Source organism: Crinia signifera, chromosome 9 (assembly GCF_055691185.1).
Source record: "Crinia signifera chromosome 9, ASM5569118v1, whole genome shotgun sequence".
NCBI classification, from domain to species: Eukaryota; Metazoa; Chordata; class Amphibia; order Anura; family Myobatrachidae; genus Crinia; species Crinia signifera.
Window position 1 is genome coordinate 25,376,404 of NC_139225.1, and position 18,816 is coordinate 25,395,219.

An 18,816-nucleotide genomic window follows, 5' to 3' on the forward strand; every position below is an offset into this window, starting at 1 on the left:
TAAAACCTTGTCGACCTATTGAGGTGTCGAACTAATGGTGTCGATGTAATGGCTGTCGATGTAAGTGCTGTCTAACAATAGTCCGGATACCGTGGTGGTCGCGGGGGTCCCGCGAATCGCGGGAGGGGGGTCGCGGGGGTCCCGTGAATCGCGGGAGGGGGGGTTCGCGGGGGTCCCGCGAATCACGGGAGGGGGGGTCGCGGGGGGCCCGCGACTCGCGGGAGGGTGGAAAGCGGGGGTCCCGCGAATCGCGGGAGGGGGGGTGCGGGGTCCTGCGAATGGCGGGAGGGGGGGTCATGGGGGTCCCGCGAATCGCGGGAGGGGGGGTCGCGGGGGTCCCGCGAATCGCGGGAGGGGGGTCGCGGGGGTCCCGCGATTCGCGGGAGGGGGGGGTCGTGGGGGTCCCGCGATTCGCGGGAGGGGGGGTCACGGGGGGGTCCCGCGAATCGCGGGAGTCGCGGGGGGGTCCCGCAAATCGCGGGAGGGGGGGTCGCGGGGGGTCCCGCGAATCGCGGGAGGGGGGTCGCAGGGGTCCTGGCAGAGGGTAGGGATGTGCAGGAGTAATGGTGGATGGTGGCTGTGGAGTAATGGTGGATGGTGGGCGTGTACTGTAGCCCTGGCTGGGAGGGGGGAGGTGATGTCAAGGGGGTGGAACGTTAGACACATGAAAGTGAAACTATTCTACACAGGAACGTTCTCCACAGGGGTTGAGTGACAGATCTGGCTAAATATATAAGAGATGATAACAGTGACATCCAACTCATTGGTAATTTATTAACTTGTAGAATTAAACCTGGGCAACACCGGGTACTTCAGCTGGTCAACAAATTAGCCTAAACTAATACACAACGGGGTTCTGTTTTGGGGCACTCCTGTATAAGTGCATAACGGACTATAAATATAAAACATATACTTTATATCACCTTATACAATATCAGGGAACAATGCATACTTGCCTACTTTTGAAAACTAGTTTCAGGGAGATTATAGATGGTAATAGAATTTAGCAAAGCGCCCCATTAAGAGGGAGTGTCATGCTCCTCCCAAAGGGCGTGGCTAGTTCCCTATATTGAGAGATTGTGAAAAGAGATTGTAAACGTGGCACCTGGAAGCGTGGCTGTGTACCGCTACATCTGAGAGGAAGCTTTTATAATGACTTATATCCAAATGTAGATGAGCCCCAAAGCAGTTAGTTAGAGCTTCTATACTTGGTAAAGTGCTGGGAAATGGTGCTGATGGTTCAGTGTAAGGGCGGGATGTACTAAAGGGAAAATGCGGTAAAACGGGGGTTTTATTGCATTTTCCTATGTACCATTACACATCCGCCGGGCAGGATATCGCCACCTCTGGGTGGCAAAACCCTATATAAGTCTATGGGCTTCTATCGCCACCCGGTGCCCGCCGTCTGCATGACCCCCCCTCCATCGATCTCCTCCTCCCCCAGCAGGTGTCACAGCCGAGAGGACATCCGGCTGCAGGGGGGGAGGAGGAGACGCCGGGGACACTGACAGCCCCGCACACCACATTACAGGTATCGCGGGGGTCTCCGTCACCGCACCCCGATGCTAGCCGCATATGTTAGTACATATGCGGTAGCATCGTGGCGGCAAGGGGCGGCGATGTATATTAATACATCCCGCCCTAAATGTATCTATCTCTCATTCCTTATTCCCCAAAAATGTAACAGTGTAATGTGGGCTAGGTGAAATGAGGGAGATTGCTAGACTAATCAGGGAGAGAGGGAGATTGCTGCTATTTCAGGGAGTCTCCTGCAGAATGCAGGAGGGGAGGTAACTATGATGTAACAGTGTAATGTGGGCTAGGTGAAATGAGGGAGATTGCTAGACTAATCAGGGAGAGAGGGAGATTGCTGCTATTTCAGGGAGTCTCCTGCAGAATGCAGGAGGGTAGGCAGCTATGGCTATAGAAAGTGCCCAGAATATCACTAGCCACCAGAGAAGGCTACACGCCCATGGTCAGTCATATCATGCACCAAGTAATGATAGAATAGTATCTGTACTAGCCACTGGAATGGGCCGTACTAGGAATCCATTGTACCGGAAATGAGTGGCGTGATCGGGGACCATGCTACAGAGTCACGGAATCCCATAGCAACCTCCCTCGCATATACACTACTGCAAAGTGAACAAAGCGCAGTATTTGTTTCCTTTGCACACGGCAATCCAGGCGGTTCCCGTCATTAGGAAACAGTAATACATAAATAACTGCTCCGAAATTCCACACAGCATTAACAATATGTGCAGTCTGCCAACACAATACGGAGGCTGCAAGGTGATTAACATTAAACTTTGATTTTCTCATTCCCAAGGGCAATTAGTGACAAAAGCTGAGTTACAAACATGCTTCACTATCACACGCCTGCAGATATCACAACCTGTTACTGACATGCAGATATTTCCTAACGCAGGAACCCCCCCCCCCCCCACCCGTCTCCCGCCAGCTTCACATGTGGTCCCCACACAGTCTGGAGAGCGACACGCGTTAACGTGGTCTCCTTGTAAACCTGCGGTTTTAGCAAGCGGTGCCAACAGCTAGGGGGATTCTGGAGGGCCTGTGGCGTAACGCAGCATAACACACATTATACTGCACCACACGAGTTACCGAGCCTCCCCGTCACCCAATCAGCGTATCTGAATATATCTGGATGACAATCAGCAATGTTCCTGGCAGCTGTGGTGCCCAGCAGGCAGCAGAGGCGTCTGTGACTGTGCAGAAGTAGGATTACAGCGGAATTATGCAACATGAAGATTATCAATACTAAAAACCACAAGCAAAATAGAGATAAACAGATATCGGATCCTGGCCCACTCTCCCGACTCCCACTGAATGATCCGAAGGATAGGTGATGCAAGTCGCAGCGATTTGAGTCATTGTGATGGTGGCGAGGCTAGTATGTTTGTCAGGGTCTGCACAGGCTAACCCTTTCAGGGGGTTGGCCTGTGCTGAATTGGGGGTCCCATGTCCTAGACGTTGTGTTAGGGACCTACCCAATGATGAGGTCACTTAGACCCGGTGGCTTGTCCCATATATTTGAGGTAAAAAATGATGCCCATCAACATCACATTCTTACCCCATACCCCGCTGCCTAAACCTCACTCCAAACAACCTAACCCTAACTCAACCCCGCATTAGAGATGGGTCGTTCGCGAACGAACCAGATCTTTTGAACGGATCCCACGCAAGAACGAGTGAGCCGTGAGATCCCCAAAAAGGTGATCCGTTTCAATTTCGTTTTCCATTACGATGCATTTTTCTGATCTCAGTGCTGCCACCTGTGGCAGCTGAGATGTACTACCTCTGGAGACTGAGTACAGTGCTGTGACTACAAGTGATAGAAAGATTAGCTGCTGCTGCCAGGAATGGCCATCGGTGCAGACGCCATCGATGGTTGCCATCGATCAGTGTTTTTGTATATTCCCCCCAAAGCGAGTCGAGGAATCGTCTAAAAGATCCGCATCTTCCCACGAGAGACCGGTGGATCCCGGCTCAGCTTAATGATCCGTTTCGGCCATCTCTGCCCCCGCATCTCCTGCAGCCTAAGTCCCCCCCCCCCCCCCAGTGCCTAACCCAAACACCCCCTATACTTTCCCCTGCCCATAACCCACTCTCACACACTAACGTTGGAGATGCTGGCATCCCGGCCAATATAAATATCTTTATATATAAAAGGCTAAACCAAATCCCCTTTTGAGGTGAAGTATCGCAAGTGACAGAGGCCAGTCAACAGACGAAATTATTCCTTAACAGAAAGTGAAACCAAAACTGGAAATGGAGAGAGGGTGCTGTGAAGACAGATATTGGAGGTAGGATAGGGACTAAAGGGGGGGGGAGTTTGTGATCTAAAAACAGTCACAGCTCAAAATGAAAATGAAAACGGTCACAGTTCAAAGTGAAAGTACATTGCAGAAGCTGTCATTTTGACAGGCTTTTTAACAAGTATATATACTTAGTGTTCCCTCCAGCATCCCAGGAGGGCAGGGTGCTGGAGGAAAATGGAGCACTTTGAAAGGGGCAATGCAGGCCCGCCGACATCACGAATGGGGGGCGACTGCCCCCCGCCGTCAGGAATGTGGGTGTGTCCGCCGGCAACGTCACGTATATGGGCAACGTAACGCATGTGGGCGGGCCTGCCTACCGAAGTCTCTTGTGGGGCGTGCAGAAGCCTGCAGCGGGGAAGGACAGGCTAGGTTCTTTTAGCAGGGCGCCGCTAAAACAACCTAGCGTGAACACTATATACTCTATATAATATATAATACAGATTTACATTATACCGGACTAAGTTTAGCTTTGAGTTATGCACTAAGACAGTGATTTTCAACCTTTTTACCTTGCGACACAGTAAATAAGATTTTAAAATTGCCAAGGCACACCATGAGATCCCCACAGGGCAAAACACATTGGCCACCACAGGAAAAACAAAACAAACCTATTCGCCCCAATATAAAAAACAATCACACTGGTCCCCACAGGTAACAAAAATAAAATACATTGGCCCTTTACATGAAAAGAAGAGACCAGTAAATAACAGTTAAACTGGTGGTGGCTGTAAACTGGTTTGGGCATTTCTAGATCTGGGGGCACACTTGAGAACAGCTAAAGGCACACTAGTGCGCTACGGCACAGTGGTTGAAAAACACTGCACTAAGACCTTGCAGAAGTAGCATTGTACTCCGCATATAACTGTTGACGCTGCGTCCACACTCCACGGGGTCGGGATAATAAGGATTGAGAAAATAAAGAACAATTACAGCCAAATAGTTAAAACTGTAATTACAGCCAGATTGTCGTACCCAGAGACAGCGCAGAGCTGGAGGTTAAAGGCGGTCAATCAGAACCCTGTTGAGGCGGCTTATCGGAAATCCATCGTGGCCGCCTTGGGCTTAAAGGCTCACGGAACCCTTTAAAAAAGTATTTGTAAATATCAATCCTCAAAGCCCCTTCTTTGAATTTCTCTCCGCACTACCGGTCACAACAGGCGGCAGCAAACCGAATTCTTCCGTCGCATCGTCACATGTCATCCTGTCTGAGAGGGTATATTTACTACGGTGCAGGTGTTTAGAACTGGAGAAGTTACCCACAGCACCCAGATTTGAGCTGTTCTCTACTAGAACAGGCATGGCTCATACCCTTTACACCCAAATCCCGGATCCGACCTGGTATTTGGAACACGGATCCAAGCCAGGTCGGATCCGGGATTTGCACCGTTTACGCTGCGGTGCCTACCTGCAGTGTAAACGGGGGTGGCGCTTGGAGATGACATAATCTCCAAGGGCCGGGGCCGCCGATCGTCACGCTGGGGGCAAGCCCAGCACCAAGGTAAGCTGCTGGGATTCCCCCAGCTTCCGTGCACCCCCCAGCCCCCATCTGTGAGGTGAATGGATGCCGCACACAGGCAGGCATCCATTCACCTCTTCCCTGCCTGCCCTGGCTGTGTGAGCCCCCGCCCAACCTCCATGTTGACTGCAGGACGCTGCAGTCAAGAGGTTGGGCTTACCCCATTGCTGTAAACGAGATCTGGGTTGGATGACCCGGCGTATTCATTTACACTGCCCTCTTCCCAGGTCCTGCCCGTGTTCTACCCTGGTCAGGACCTGGGTAGAAGTCCGGTGTAAAGGGACACGGGTTAACCCCTTTTACACCACCGCTGACCCGGGTCCACAAGGGAAAAACCCGGGTTTTTGCGGCGGTGTAAAAGTGGTATGAACTATGGCCCTCCAGCCGCTGTGAAACTACAAGTCCCATCATGCCTTGCCACAGTTCTGCTATTAGGTAATGCTAGAACTATGGCAATGCATGCTGGGATGTGTAGTTGCACAACAGCTGGAGGGCCACAGTTTGGCCACGCTTGTCCTAGAAGGTTCTAGACAAATTATAAGTAGAATCTCATTGGTTGCTATGGGCAATATCTTGACTTCTAAAAACTCACACCGTAGTACATGTAATCCTCAACGTCAATTATAAAATGCTACAAATCTGCATATTGTAATGTTAACGATCTATACAAGAATAACCTAGAAATCTACGAATTAACACCGGTCCCCCAGACGGCAAAATCTAAGGAGAGAACGGCGGGATGGAAGATGTGTTTAGCAGAGGGTTAAGAGCAAATGGGTCCTGACCCACTGCTGGCGTGACCTTGTGCAGGCCTTAATGAGACAGGGTCACCTCCTCTCCTGGTCTCCTGGCACGGATAGCGCAGGGCTCGCATATATTATTCTATAGTCTCCATGGAAACAAGGGCATCAAAATGCATAATGGGAGCCTTAAGTGTAACCACCTCATCTGACAGGAGCAGAGAAATCACCGGGAAGGGAAATAAAAAAGGCAGAAAAATAAAAAAAATGTCCTGAAATTTCCATTTCAATTGTGCGGCGCAAGATTTCGGCACCCCGGCGTGAGCGCGCTCCTTATGTGCAGAGGCGGCCAAGGGTTACGCACTGGGGGAATTTACAAAGATGAGAGTTCTATTTCAGATGGGATGTTGCTATGGGAAACCAATCAGAATGGACTTTTCATTCCCATAGCAACGTCCCATCTTACTACATTTACCCTGTTGTATTTGCAAGGTTAGAGAATAAGGGGGAAATGGACTAAAGCTTCTACAAATGAAAAGAGGTGCTGTTGCCCATAGCAACCAATCAGAGTCTGTGAGGTTTATTTACTAATATGGGATGTTGCTATGGGCAACCAATCAGAATCTATTTATTTAGCACATTGTAGAAGATGAGAGAAACTGATAGGTTGCCAATAGCAACAGCCCATCTTAAATAGAGCTGGTATCTTCGGGAAATAAAAACCTTTTTCATTTCTCTATTGCATCCTAGAAAATGATGGTCAGATCTGATCATTGAGAAATTTAACCCCCCCCCCCCCCCAAAACATCTCCCACGTGCAAAAATGGGCACAGACCTTGCTGAGCCTCCACCAGCCCCCCGCGTGCGGGCCCCATTCCGACAGAGCTCTCCACCGCCTCCCCACACCCCCCCCTAACTGCTTCAGGGAGACTGGCATGGTTTCTGCTCCCGCCACAGAGTGACCGGATGTGCGCGCCTCTCCACCGGCGATTGCCAGAAAGGCATTCAGGTGATTCCCGGCGCTGTATGAGATGCGCTTCATCTGTAAAATGTTCTGCAATACCCCTCCAATGCACCGTGAGAATGAGGCCCCTTTTAGTGACTCGTGCTTTCTGTTGTTACTGGGTACTGCTGGCTGGAGAGAGAGCGAGCGAGCGTACCAGATGGTTCAGGCGCCAGATGAGACGTCCTACGGTCTATCATGTCCACTTTCCAGAAGTTAATTCTTCCACCTACACAGCTCGTTAATCTGCAGGAGAGTCCATTTCACATGACCGGCCACATATGTAATCTTATATTTATCCCCATGGGCCCACACTGGGAAACAAGCTGTGTGTTACACCGGCTCACAGGATCCTGCCGATGCTGATCGCCTTCTTGTCAGTCACCATTATACTGTACTAGGTTTATGCTAATTTACCACAGCAAGAAATCACAGTCCCTCTCCTCAGATTAGTGATCCTTACGGTGACGGCAGGTAGTACCAGGTATTCTGTGCTGGGGTCTTACCCCAGTTTTTCACGTTTTTTGTTGGTGTAGGCCCACTTGGCTCATACTTTACTATCCAAGTGGCCATAGAGGGCCAGATGTATTAAGCTTCAAATGTGGTAACATGGAGAGTGATAATCAGCCAGCCAATCAGCTGCTGTCTGACATTTTTCAATCCCAGCCTGTAACATGACAGATAGGAGCTGATTGGCTGGTGGTTTATCACTCTCCATTTTGTCACATTTTGAAGCCTGATACATCTGGCGCAGAGTGAGAATATAATAGTGTGTTGAGCGTAGCGAGCCATGCGTGGGGACGCGGTATATAAAGAGGCCATTTCGACATAGACAACAAAAAGCGTGAAAAACTCATATCGACCTCTTGTGTGTTGACCATGCCCATGTCGACCTTAAGCTTGTGTCTAACTTCTGCCAATGTCGAACATTTTCAGGTGTGGACCTAGTCATTGTTGACCATTAGTAGCTGTCGACCTAGTTAGTCACTGCCGACCCCCTATATTGTAACCCCCAGCATTTGAGGCCTGGTCAGCATATTAGAAGTTCAGGTCTGAATGTGGAATTTAATCACCGGTAGAGATGGGCAAAACGTGTCACTAAAAAGAGCTGGGATCAAGCGATCAACCCGCAAAAAGATCTGGATCTTTTAGACGGGCATCGACTCACATTGAAAAAGGGTTAATTTCATAATAATGATGCATAAAATCTCGCAAGAGGTCAGTAGCTCTCGCAAGATTTCCCCTGTACTTAAATTCCTACACAAACATCGGGAGGGTGGGTGGGCCATAAACGATAAAAATCAAAGAAAAAGAATGACGGACCACCTTTTTGGGATCGGTGACTCACTCTTTACAGTGATCCATCCAAACGAACCGCTTCATTCACGAACGTTCTATCTCTAATCATCGGTGCGCAATTGTATTTGTACGCAGTGGGCGATGGTCACGCAACAGTGATTATCGGACTGCTGTGCATGTCCCACCATTCGCATTGCGGACTGACAGGAAGGGGACGTTTGGGGGAGTTAGCGGAGGGTGGCGACAACGCAGGCCTGTAACGGATGGTTTTTGGGAGCATTTCTACCTTTAGCTGTGATCATGTACCTGAGGAAACATGGCACCAATGTCACTACTGCCGCAGCCAGTCTGCGGAACCAGAGACTGAGGGGTAGATTTATTACACTCGGTGAAGTGATAAAATATCTGGTCTTTATCACCAGCCAATCAGCTCCTACCTGTCATTTTTCAAACCAAGGACCAGATGCACTAAGCTTCAAAAGTGATAAAATGGAGAGTGATAAACAACCAGCTCCTACCTGCCATGTCACAGACTGTGTTTGAAAAATGTCAGGCAGGAGCTGATTGGTTGGTTGTTTATCACTCTCCATTTGATCACTTTTGAAGCTTAGTGCATCTGGCCGCAAGCCTGTAACTACAGTTAGGAGCTGATAGGCCGGTGATAAAGTACCAGCCACATGACTTCACCGAGCTTAATAAATCTGCCCCTGGGTTCAGGGTCTGTGAATGTCTCCCGTGTGCAATAACGTGTACTTGCAAATACAAGGCTGCTCGTTACCATACATGTGTGTGTAACACGTGCACCATCGTTACCTCACACTCTCGCATGTCTAATGGCTGCTCTGTTCTCTCCCGTGCAGCAAGCTCACAGCCAAACGTGTTGTGTGTCCCAGCTGCACACAAAAGGCAATTACTCCGCTGGCAGATCACAATGGATTTTCGTTGTTTTGTGTCTGCACCGAGCACTTTGTGTTAGCATCAAACATTGTCCTGCTCCGCTCTGTCCGCCGCGCCTGCTACCATATGCTTTGATGCGTTCTGACTGATCCTATTTGCCAGGAGCACATACAGTCACATATGACTAAAGGGACCTGGATTGGTTTTTTATTTGTCCTCGGGGTTCTTTGGATCATTTCCTTTTGTAGCAGACATTGCATTTCTCTGTTCGAAGCTGCTGAAAATACAGGCAGGTCGTTCCTGCAGCTCGCTGGTAGGTTGGGGGGCGGGTGAGATGCGGTGACCTGGCTACAATGACGAACAGTCTGACCTCTGCCTCCTGACTAATGGGGACTGGTGAGCGGTAGAGACAAGTATGGCAGACACAGACATGTGCAATTGCACTGATAGGGCCACTGTCCTGGCTAGGGTCTCCTGTCCCCCCCATCCCTGGCTAGGGTCTCCTGGCCCCCCCATCCCTGGCTAGGGTCTCCTGCCCCCCCCCCCCCCCCCATCCCTGGCTAGGGTCTCCTGCCCCCCCCCCCATCCCTGGCTAGGGTCTCCTGCCCCCTCCCCCCCCCCCCATCCCTGGCTAGGGTCTCCTGGCCCCCCCCCCATCCCTGGCTAGATTCTCCTGCCCCCCCCCCCCCCCCCCATCCCTGGCTAGGGTCTCCTGCCCCCCCCCATCCTTGGCTAGGGTCTCCTGCCCCCCCCCCCCCCATCCCTGGCTAGGATCTCCTGCCCCCCCCCCCCCATCCCTGGCTAGGGTCTCCTGGCCCCCCCCCCCCCCATGCCTGGCTAGGGTCTCCTGGCCGCCCCCCCCCCATCCCTGGCTAGGGTCTCCTGCCCCCTCCCCCCCCCATCCCTGGCTAGGGTCTCCTGGCCCCCCCCCCATCCCTGGCTAGGGTCTCCTGCCCCCCCCCCCCCCCCCCATCCCTGGCTAGGGTCTCCTGGCCCCCCCCCCCATCCCTGGCTAGGATCTCCTGCCCCCCCCCCCCCATCCCTGGCTAGGGTCTCCTGCCCCCCCCCCATCCCTGGCTAGGGTCTCCTGGCCGCCCCCCCCCATCCCTGGCTAGGTTCTCCTGCCCCCCCCCCCATCCCTGGCTAGGGTCTCCTGCCCCCCCCCCCCCATCCCTGGCTAGGGTCTCCTGCCCCCCCCCCCATCCCTGGCTAGGGTCTCCTGCCCCCCCATCCCTGGCTAGGGTCTCCTGCCCCCCCATCCCTGGCTAGGGTCTCCTGCCCCCCCCCCCATCCCTGGCTAGTGTCTCCTGCCCCCCCACCCCCATCCCTGGCTATGGTCTCCTGCCCCCCCCCCCCATCCCTGGCTGGGGTCTCCTGCCCCCCCCCCCCCCCATTCCTGGCTGGGGTCTCCTGCCCCCCCCCCCCCCCCATCCCTGGCTAGGGTCTCCTGGCCCCCCCATCCCTGGCTAGCGTCTTCCCCCCCCCCCCCCATCCCTGCCTAGGGTCTCCTGGCCCCCCGTCCCTAATTAGGGTTTCCTGGCCCCCCATCTCTAGCTAGGGTCGACGGGGGACTGTCCCATTACTGGGCCTAAGGGGGGGGGGGGGCTGTCCCATTACTGGATCTACAGTCTACAGAGGGGGGCTGTCCAGTTACTGGACCTATGGCTGCTTGGACTACAGGGGGCTGTCCTGTTCCTGGACTTACAGCGGGGGTGGGGGGGGGCTTATCCGTTACTGGACCTAGAGGGGAGGGGGGTCAGCTGTCCCTTTACTGGACATACGAAGACAGGGCTGTTCTGTTACTGGACCTACAGGGGGAGGGTGTTCGTTACTGGACCTAGAGGAGGGGGGCTGTCCAGTTACTGTACTTACATGGGGAAGGAGGTCTGTTCCATTACTGTGCCTATGGGGGCTGCCCTGTTACTGGACCCACGGGGGGGAGGCTGTCCTGTTACTGGACCCACGGGGGGGGCTGTCCCGTTACTGGACCCACGGGCAGCTTCCCTATTACTATACCTACGGTGATAATCATGTTCCAGACTTTCTACGGTTAACTTCCACCGGCTTATGATCCCGAGGTCTTCTCATTACTGAACCCGTACGGACTGCTTGTATTCAGTACCTCCGACTTATCTCCGGGGTCCAGTAACAGGTCACAGAAATCTTCCAAAAAGGTACAAAAGTTCTAAACCTTCCATGGAAACCGATCTGCTGTTCAATCATTTTTTGTTCCTAACAGCATCACCGGGCCGGTAAATAACCCCATAAATAAAGCCACTAAGGCCAGGTGATTTTTGCACCATTTGTCTGCAGGTAAATCGAACACATTCGTCACCTATTGCTGCAGACGGGAGACTGCAGCTTAATTGAATTTAGAAATAAATTCATTTTTACGTAAATCACCAGCTTTGCCGGTTCCCAATCCCTCACTGCTCTGGAGAACATCAGAGAGAAAGCCCGCATTATATAATGTAAACCAGGACAGTGTCCATGTATTATTGATGTGAGGGAGTAATGAATGGGTTCTGACATTTGTCTGGCTTCACTGAAGAACGAGTGGGGAGAAAAATGCTCCACAGACGTCAGAAAGAGCAAAGGATCCGGGGCAGCGTCAAAACAATGTACGTGACGCAAACAAATATGATATGGGGATGTACATAGATCTATCTATCTATCTATCTATCTCAATAAAATGTCAATGAAGCAGAAGAGGGGGGGGGGGGTTGCAATCCCAGGACAAAATTTCCACCAGAAGAAAAAGCTGCAATTTTCACCGGATTTTTGGGTGACTTGGACTATTCGATCCCCGCACCAATCTTTAAGTCTGGGCGAAAGATCCAGTATCGGCAAAAAACGTGTGGATCCACAAATTTGCCATGAATTTACATGTTTCGGCGAATTTGCAGCCATTTTTCACCCATTTTTGTGGCCGTTTTCACCCATGCACTGGGGGTAACAGGATAATAAAGTGTGATGTGCTTTTTAATTTTTTTTCTCCCAGATTTTTTGGGGACCTTTTCACACCTAATCATCCAAGTGGACTCTGATTCCAAATGGTAAGCATAAGGAGGGTATATGTGCTACACTAAATGGGGATACACGTGCTCAGGTGTTGACATTGACACTCAAAAAATTTGAAAAAAATACCATTTTTTCCATGTTGATCTTTTGCTTGTGTCGATATTGTCCAGGCAAATCTAGTGCATGGCAACTTTTCATCATTGTCAGCATTGTGCATGTCAACCTTTTTACTGTCAACCCTTTGATCCACACCCTTTGTTCTAAAATCCAGGTAAAATGACAAAACCAGAGAAAAACAAACAAACAAAAAAAAAAACTAACTGAAAATGCTCTGCTTTTTAGTTTAGCTTATTGACCCAGCTCAGCAGAAGATTAGCACTGCTTATAATATGTGGGAGGTGTAAAACATACTTCATATTACACAAAGACATTGTAACAGAGCTGTAATGGAAAGCATTTAGCACCGCAGCAGGGTACATAGAGCAAGTGAAGTGTATTCGCATTGGCAAAGCGGACTATCTGAAATGAAGATAATGCAGTAAGAGATGCAGGCTGTTCGGCGCCGTGCCCTCCTGTATATCCTGCCTTTATCTGAAACATATGGCTGAGGGCTGCAGATTAAGAAATGCCGCGATTTTCAGCCTTTTAAAAATTCCCAAGATTTTCATCACTTATTTGCCCCTTAATCCTTATGACCCCTTTTGCTGTTGAAAATGCACTTTTTAGCCAAAAGATTAGTTTTCTTTTTATAGCAATCCCAAGGACTTGTACAAATGGGTTCTTCTGCAATCTGCTGATGAAATCTACTTTAATTTAGTAGCACCCAGAACCTCTCGCCGAGGCCAAGGATGTTGCAGATTGCCTGGTGCTGTAAGTCATGCACATAATTGTATCTCAGATCCGGCGTTCAAGGATCAGGAGTGAAACGTAGGGATGGCACTTCACACCGGAGAAGGCGTCCACAATATTGCAGGGTTAAATGGTCTAAATACTGTATTTTTCAATATACAGTATGTAGATACCAATGGGCCACTTATGAAATGTTGTGGAACGTAATATCGGTATTTGTGCACAAATGCACCACGTTGGCAGCACCAGAGAGGCTGCGCTACACTGCATATGAAGAGGGGGGGGGGGGGGGATTGTGGGGTGTTCCTTCAGCAGTGGGAGTTTTATTAGTTGCACCGGTAGGGTTGCAAAGAGGGTGGATAGAGGGAGCGTGGAACGGCGCTAACCACACTGTATGGGCACATCAGGTGCAAAATCTGGTCCCCAGTACAGTGAATCCCATCTGTTGGGCCCCATCACCTACTGGCCCAGTAGCACCAATGCCCAGCATACTAGCGAAAAAAAGCCACCATTGCCCTATGTGGGTGACTCCATAACAAATGAGTTCTATGGGAACACGCAGTGCGTTAATCAGTACACTGTGCTGCAGGGCAAGCGCCATTTATTACACTACACGTAACCTGTAACAATAAATTATATGAATGTTTTATACAAAACCAAACGGATAATGAAAGTCATTTATACAAAGATCAGGCCTGGACAACTTGCGCCTCTTCAGCTGTTGGGAAACTACAATTCCCAGAATGCCTTGCCACAGGTTTGCAATTAGGGAATGCTAAAACTGTGGCAAAGCTTGCTGGGATATGTAGTTTAACAACAGCTGGACAGACAGAGTTTGGCCTGGCCTGTGTTAGAGCAAAATTCAAATGAAAGACAACATGGGCCCAACAGTAACCTTGTTCTGAGATGCCCAGTGCCAACAGGGCACTGCCCACTTGCCCATAACAGAAGAAAGGTACTGTCAGGTGTAGTAGGCAATGCATTGACCAATGATGGCTGACCTTGGTACTCCAGCTGTTGTTGAACTACACATCCCAGCATGCCCTGCATCAATTTTAGAATGACCAAATAGCAAAACTGTAGCAGGGCATGCTGGGATGTGTAGTTCAAGAACAGCTGGATTGTCAAGGTTCCCCATCACTGGCATAGACCAATGAAGTCATCTGAAGGGGCACATAACCGTTAAACAGATCCCCCTGTTGGCTGATGGACATTCTACATCCGGAACGCAGATGAGAAGGAGAATTACCAGACACTTACTATGATCATGCGGCAGACGTGTCCCCTGCAGAGCTCCGAGTAGGACGAATAGTGCATGTATACCACCCAGCTGCCCACGAAGATGCCCAGCCATGCCAAGAAGAGATACTTCACTTTGATACCAGGTAGGCGGCTCTAGAGAGAGAGGACAGAAGGCGAGGTGAGGACACATCAGATATTACAGACAAATACACAAAGGTAAAACATTTCTTTCTGCTGATAGCACTTCACTCCTGCTTACAAAGTCTAAAGGTCACCGGTGCCAAATGGCTTTATTTCCCTATAAGTTCCGTATAACAATAGCAGGTATGCACCAAGGGTAACACACCCCATATTTTACCAGCCTCTTTGTGTCAGCCACAGATGGCTCCTTGTTAACAAGAATATCCCTCAAGGAAACTTGATACCAGCAGTGGGACTTGGGCACACAATGCCCATCTGACAAGTCGGCGACCGGCTAATCCTGGTAAGAGATATCCGTTACCCATGGCCTTGCAGCCTATTGGCATAGAGGCCCTCAAGCTCATATTGGGGAGATTCAAACACTTTTCCCAACGAGGGGCAGCTAGCGACAGGTGACACAGCTGCGGGTCGTGTTTTATGTTACGCCAAAAAGTAACAACTAAGCCAGGCATATCCAACCTTGGCCCTCCAGCTGTTTTGAAACCACAAATCCCAGCATGCCTTGCAATAGTTTTAGCATTCTCTAATAGCAAAACTGTGGCAAGGCATGATGGGACTTGTAGTTTCACAACAGCTGGAGGGTCAAGGTTGGACATACCTGAACTAAGCCATCACAACTGTATCAACCCTCCCAGACATTACTAGATGAAAGCCTAACTTCTGATGAGAGTAGAGGGGCACTGACCTAGGTGCAAGGTTGTGGCAAGGGGGCAAAGAAAAGATCAAATCAGAACAAACACACATATAGAAAAGTAGATAATATAGAATATATAGGGGTTTAGTTACTAAATGGGAGTTCTACTGGACATAGTATGTTGCTATGGGCAACCAATCACATTATCTTCTAGAAGGTGCTAAATAAATAAGTAGTTTCTGATTGGTTGCTAAAAAAAGAGGGGGTGGTTGACTGCGCTGAATTGTAGAGGGATGGATATTTTACAAAAGAAGATTCAGATTAGCATAAACATAAACAAATAGGTCAGGTGTGTGGTAAAAAAAGATAGGACAATTTATTGTAACTTTTTCACATAAATATAAAAAATATCAAAATATCAAAATAAAACAACAATAAAAAAATAGTTAAAATAGACACTGATCATATAGTCACCCTTAGATGGTAGGACAGTTCGGTCCAGTTAGCGGATCTTGATTTTTTAAAAAAATTGTGAGATTGGATGGATATGTCCACACCTGGAGATTTTTGTAGAAATTGCACGATTGGATGGTTATGTCCACACCTGGAGATGTCGTTTTTTCCGTGCTGTATGTCGCAAAGTGAGGGGCCAGTTCACTTTGTAATGCAGGTATTGTAATCCATAGTATTGGTACCAAGATGGTAATGTGGTACTTGGGGGAACACTGGACCTCTGTGGACCCAGACGGGCTTGTTAAGGAGGTGGCGTGCCTCCAGATGGATTGAAGCCTCGGGTGGGGATATGGGTATCTCTGGTGTTCCGCTCACTGAGTTGTTAGGATGATGAAAAAAGGTTTTCCAGGAGTGGATTCTCCTAATAAAGGTGTGGTAACCAGTAAGGAAGGACCGTGAGTGTCAGATTTTGAGGGGTGATCAGGTCATGCAGGGGCGCACCAACGCGTTTCGCTGCTCTCAGCAGCTTTTTCAAGGTGACTTACAATGGCTGTTGTCTGGGTTTATATACCCTGTATAATGACTATGATCACACACACCTGACCATAATCGTTAGCGAGTAGAATTACCTTTGCGTTTAGTATAATAATAACAACATTTTAAAGGGGGAGACAGACCTATTTATAGCAGTTATATGGATATGAGGAATAATTGTAATTACCTTTATAGACAGATGAAAAGAAAGAAAGTATCTCCAGTGCGGGGATCGTGAGAAGCGGAAGTGTACAGTTATCTGTACTTCCGGTCTTTGGTACGCAAGCTGCCGGAAACATCTCGGCGCTTCCGCCTCAAGACAAAGTCGAGGACGGAGCTAGGGTGACGTATTCCCGTCACAACTAAACAAGCGCCGAGATGTTTCCGGCAGCTTGCGTACCAAAGACCGGAAGTACAGATAACTGTACACTTCCGCTTCTCACGATCCCCGCACTGGAGATACTTTCTTTCTTTTCATCTGTCTATAAAGGTAATTACAATTATTCCTCATATCCATATAACTGCTATAAATAGGTCTGTCTCCCCCTTTAAAATGTTGTTATTATTATACTAAACGCAAAGGTAATTCTACTCGCTAACGATTATGGTCAGGTGTGTGTGATCATACTCATTATACAGGGTATATAAACCCAGACAACAGCCATTGTAAGTCACCTTGAAAAAGCTGCTGAGAGCAGCGAAACGCGTTGGTGCGCCCCTGCATGACCTGATCACCCCTCAAAATCTGACACTCACGGTCCTTCCTTACTGGTTACCACACCTTTATTAGGAGAATCCACTCCTGGAAAACCTTTTTTCATCATCCTAACAACTCAGTGAGCGGAACACCAGAGATACCCATATCCCCACCCGAGGCTTCAATCCATCTGGAGGCACGCCACCTCCTTAACAAGCCCGTCTGGGTCCACAGAGGTCCAGTGTTCCCCCAAGTACCACATTACCATCTTGGTACCAATACTATGGATTACAATACCTGCATTACAAAGTGAACTGGCCCCTCACTTTGCGACATACAGCACGGAAAAAACGACATCTCCAGGTGTGGACATAACCATCCAATCGTGCAATTTCTACAAAAATCTCCAGGTGTGGACATATCCATCCAATCTCACAATTTTTTTAAAAAATCAAGATCCGCTAACTGGACCGAACTGTCCTACCATCTAAGGGTGACTATATGATCAGTGTCTATTTTAACTATTTTTTTATTGTTGTTTTATTTTGATATTTTGATATTTTTTATATTTATGTGAAAAAGTTACAATAAATTGTCCTATCTTTTTTTACCACACACCTGACCTATTTGTTTATGTTTATGCTAATCTGAATCTTCTTTTGTAAAATATCCATCCCTCTACAATTCAGCGCAGTCAACCACCCCCTCTTTTTTTACCTTCTACTGTATTGGGGTCGACTTCCCCCTTTTTTAGACTGCTGCTACATTTAGCCAAACCACTCATACACAGCGCCTTTTGTGGATATCCGTATCCCTTCTTTTCTTTCTGATTGGTTGCTATATTCACTAGAACTCCCTTAGTAAAATGACCCCATTATGACAGTGTCAGGCCCCTTGACAAAAATAGGTCCACCAGTTCCATTGTGGAAATTGTGCATCCTACATTTATCTATCTATATATAAAAGGCTAACTACTCCTCATCTCTATGAGGTGAAGTACTGCCACTGGCCACTCGATGGACCAAATTACTTCGTGTGATTAAAGAGGTCATAACAGAAATTGAAAGCAATTCTTTGCGGGGACATTATCTGTTCAAACTTGCTGGATATGGAGAGAGGGAGCTGTGAAGTGCAGATCGGGACAGGGGGTGGGGTGGAGAGTTTGGGCCAGATTCTCTAAGCTTCAAAGTGACAAAATGGAGAGTGATAAACAGCCAGCCAATCACAGACTGTGTTTGAAAAATGTCAGACAGGAGCTGATTGGCTGGCTGTTTATCACTCTCCATTTTGTCACTTTGAAGCTTAGAGAATCTGGCCCAGAGTCTGCTAAAAATTGTCACATCTCAAAGTGAAGGTAAAAACGGTCACAGCTCAAAGTGGAAGTACATTGCAGAAGCCGTCATTTTAAACTAGCAATAAACAAAACCTACAGTATATACAGATTAATGCCAAGAGAAACTATTTTTCTGCCATTCCAAGAAACAGCGATTTAAGAAGTTAAATGGTAGCATTGGAGAGCTAATAAAGTCGGTACGGTAGCCCTTAGCCCCGGGGGGGTCTCTAACAGGTGTAACGCGGACCCTGATGCAGACAAATCTTGTTTGTTTCCCATGTTACAGAAGGAGTTTTGGCTGCGGGCGGTGGAAATGTTTCTGTGCAGGGCAGGAGAGCGCCATCTGGACGCCCAGCTTCCTGATGTATTAGCAATCACTTAGCCTGACAAATTTGGTGTAATGCGCCTCTACCCTACTAAACCATTTAAGGTGAGAGGAAGCAGAGGCATCCGCTCCTGCCGGAGGCACATACACAACCAGATAGAGGGCCAGATTCTCTAAGCTTCCAAAGTGATAAAACAGAGTGATAAACAGCCAGCCAATCAGCTCCTGCCTGA

At 48.9% G+C, this 18,816-nt stretch overlaps 1 protein-coding gene across 2 annotated transcripts in view; it reads right to left on the bottom strand.

Annotated features, from left to right (window-relative positions):
* DIPK1B (divergent protein kinase domain 1B) overlaps positions 1-18,816 on the bottom strand; it is an 82,258-nt gene that overhangs the window by 35,017 nt on the left and 28,425 nt on the right. For both annotated transcript variants that reach the window (XM_083158600.1, XM_083158601.1), the window contains exon 3: positions 14,425-14,559. In XM_083158600.1, the coding sequence (XP_083014726.1) occupies positions 14,425-14,559 (135 nt within the window). The remainder of the gene's footprint in view (positions 1-14,424; positions 14,560-18,816) is intronic.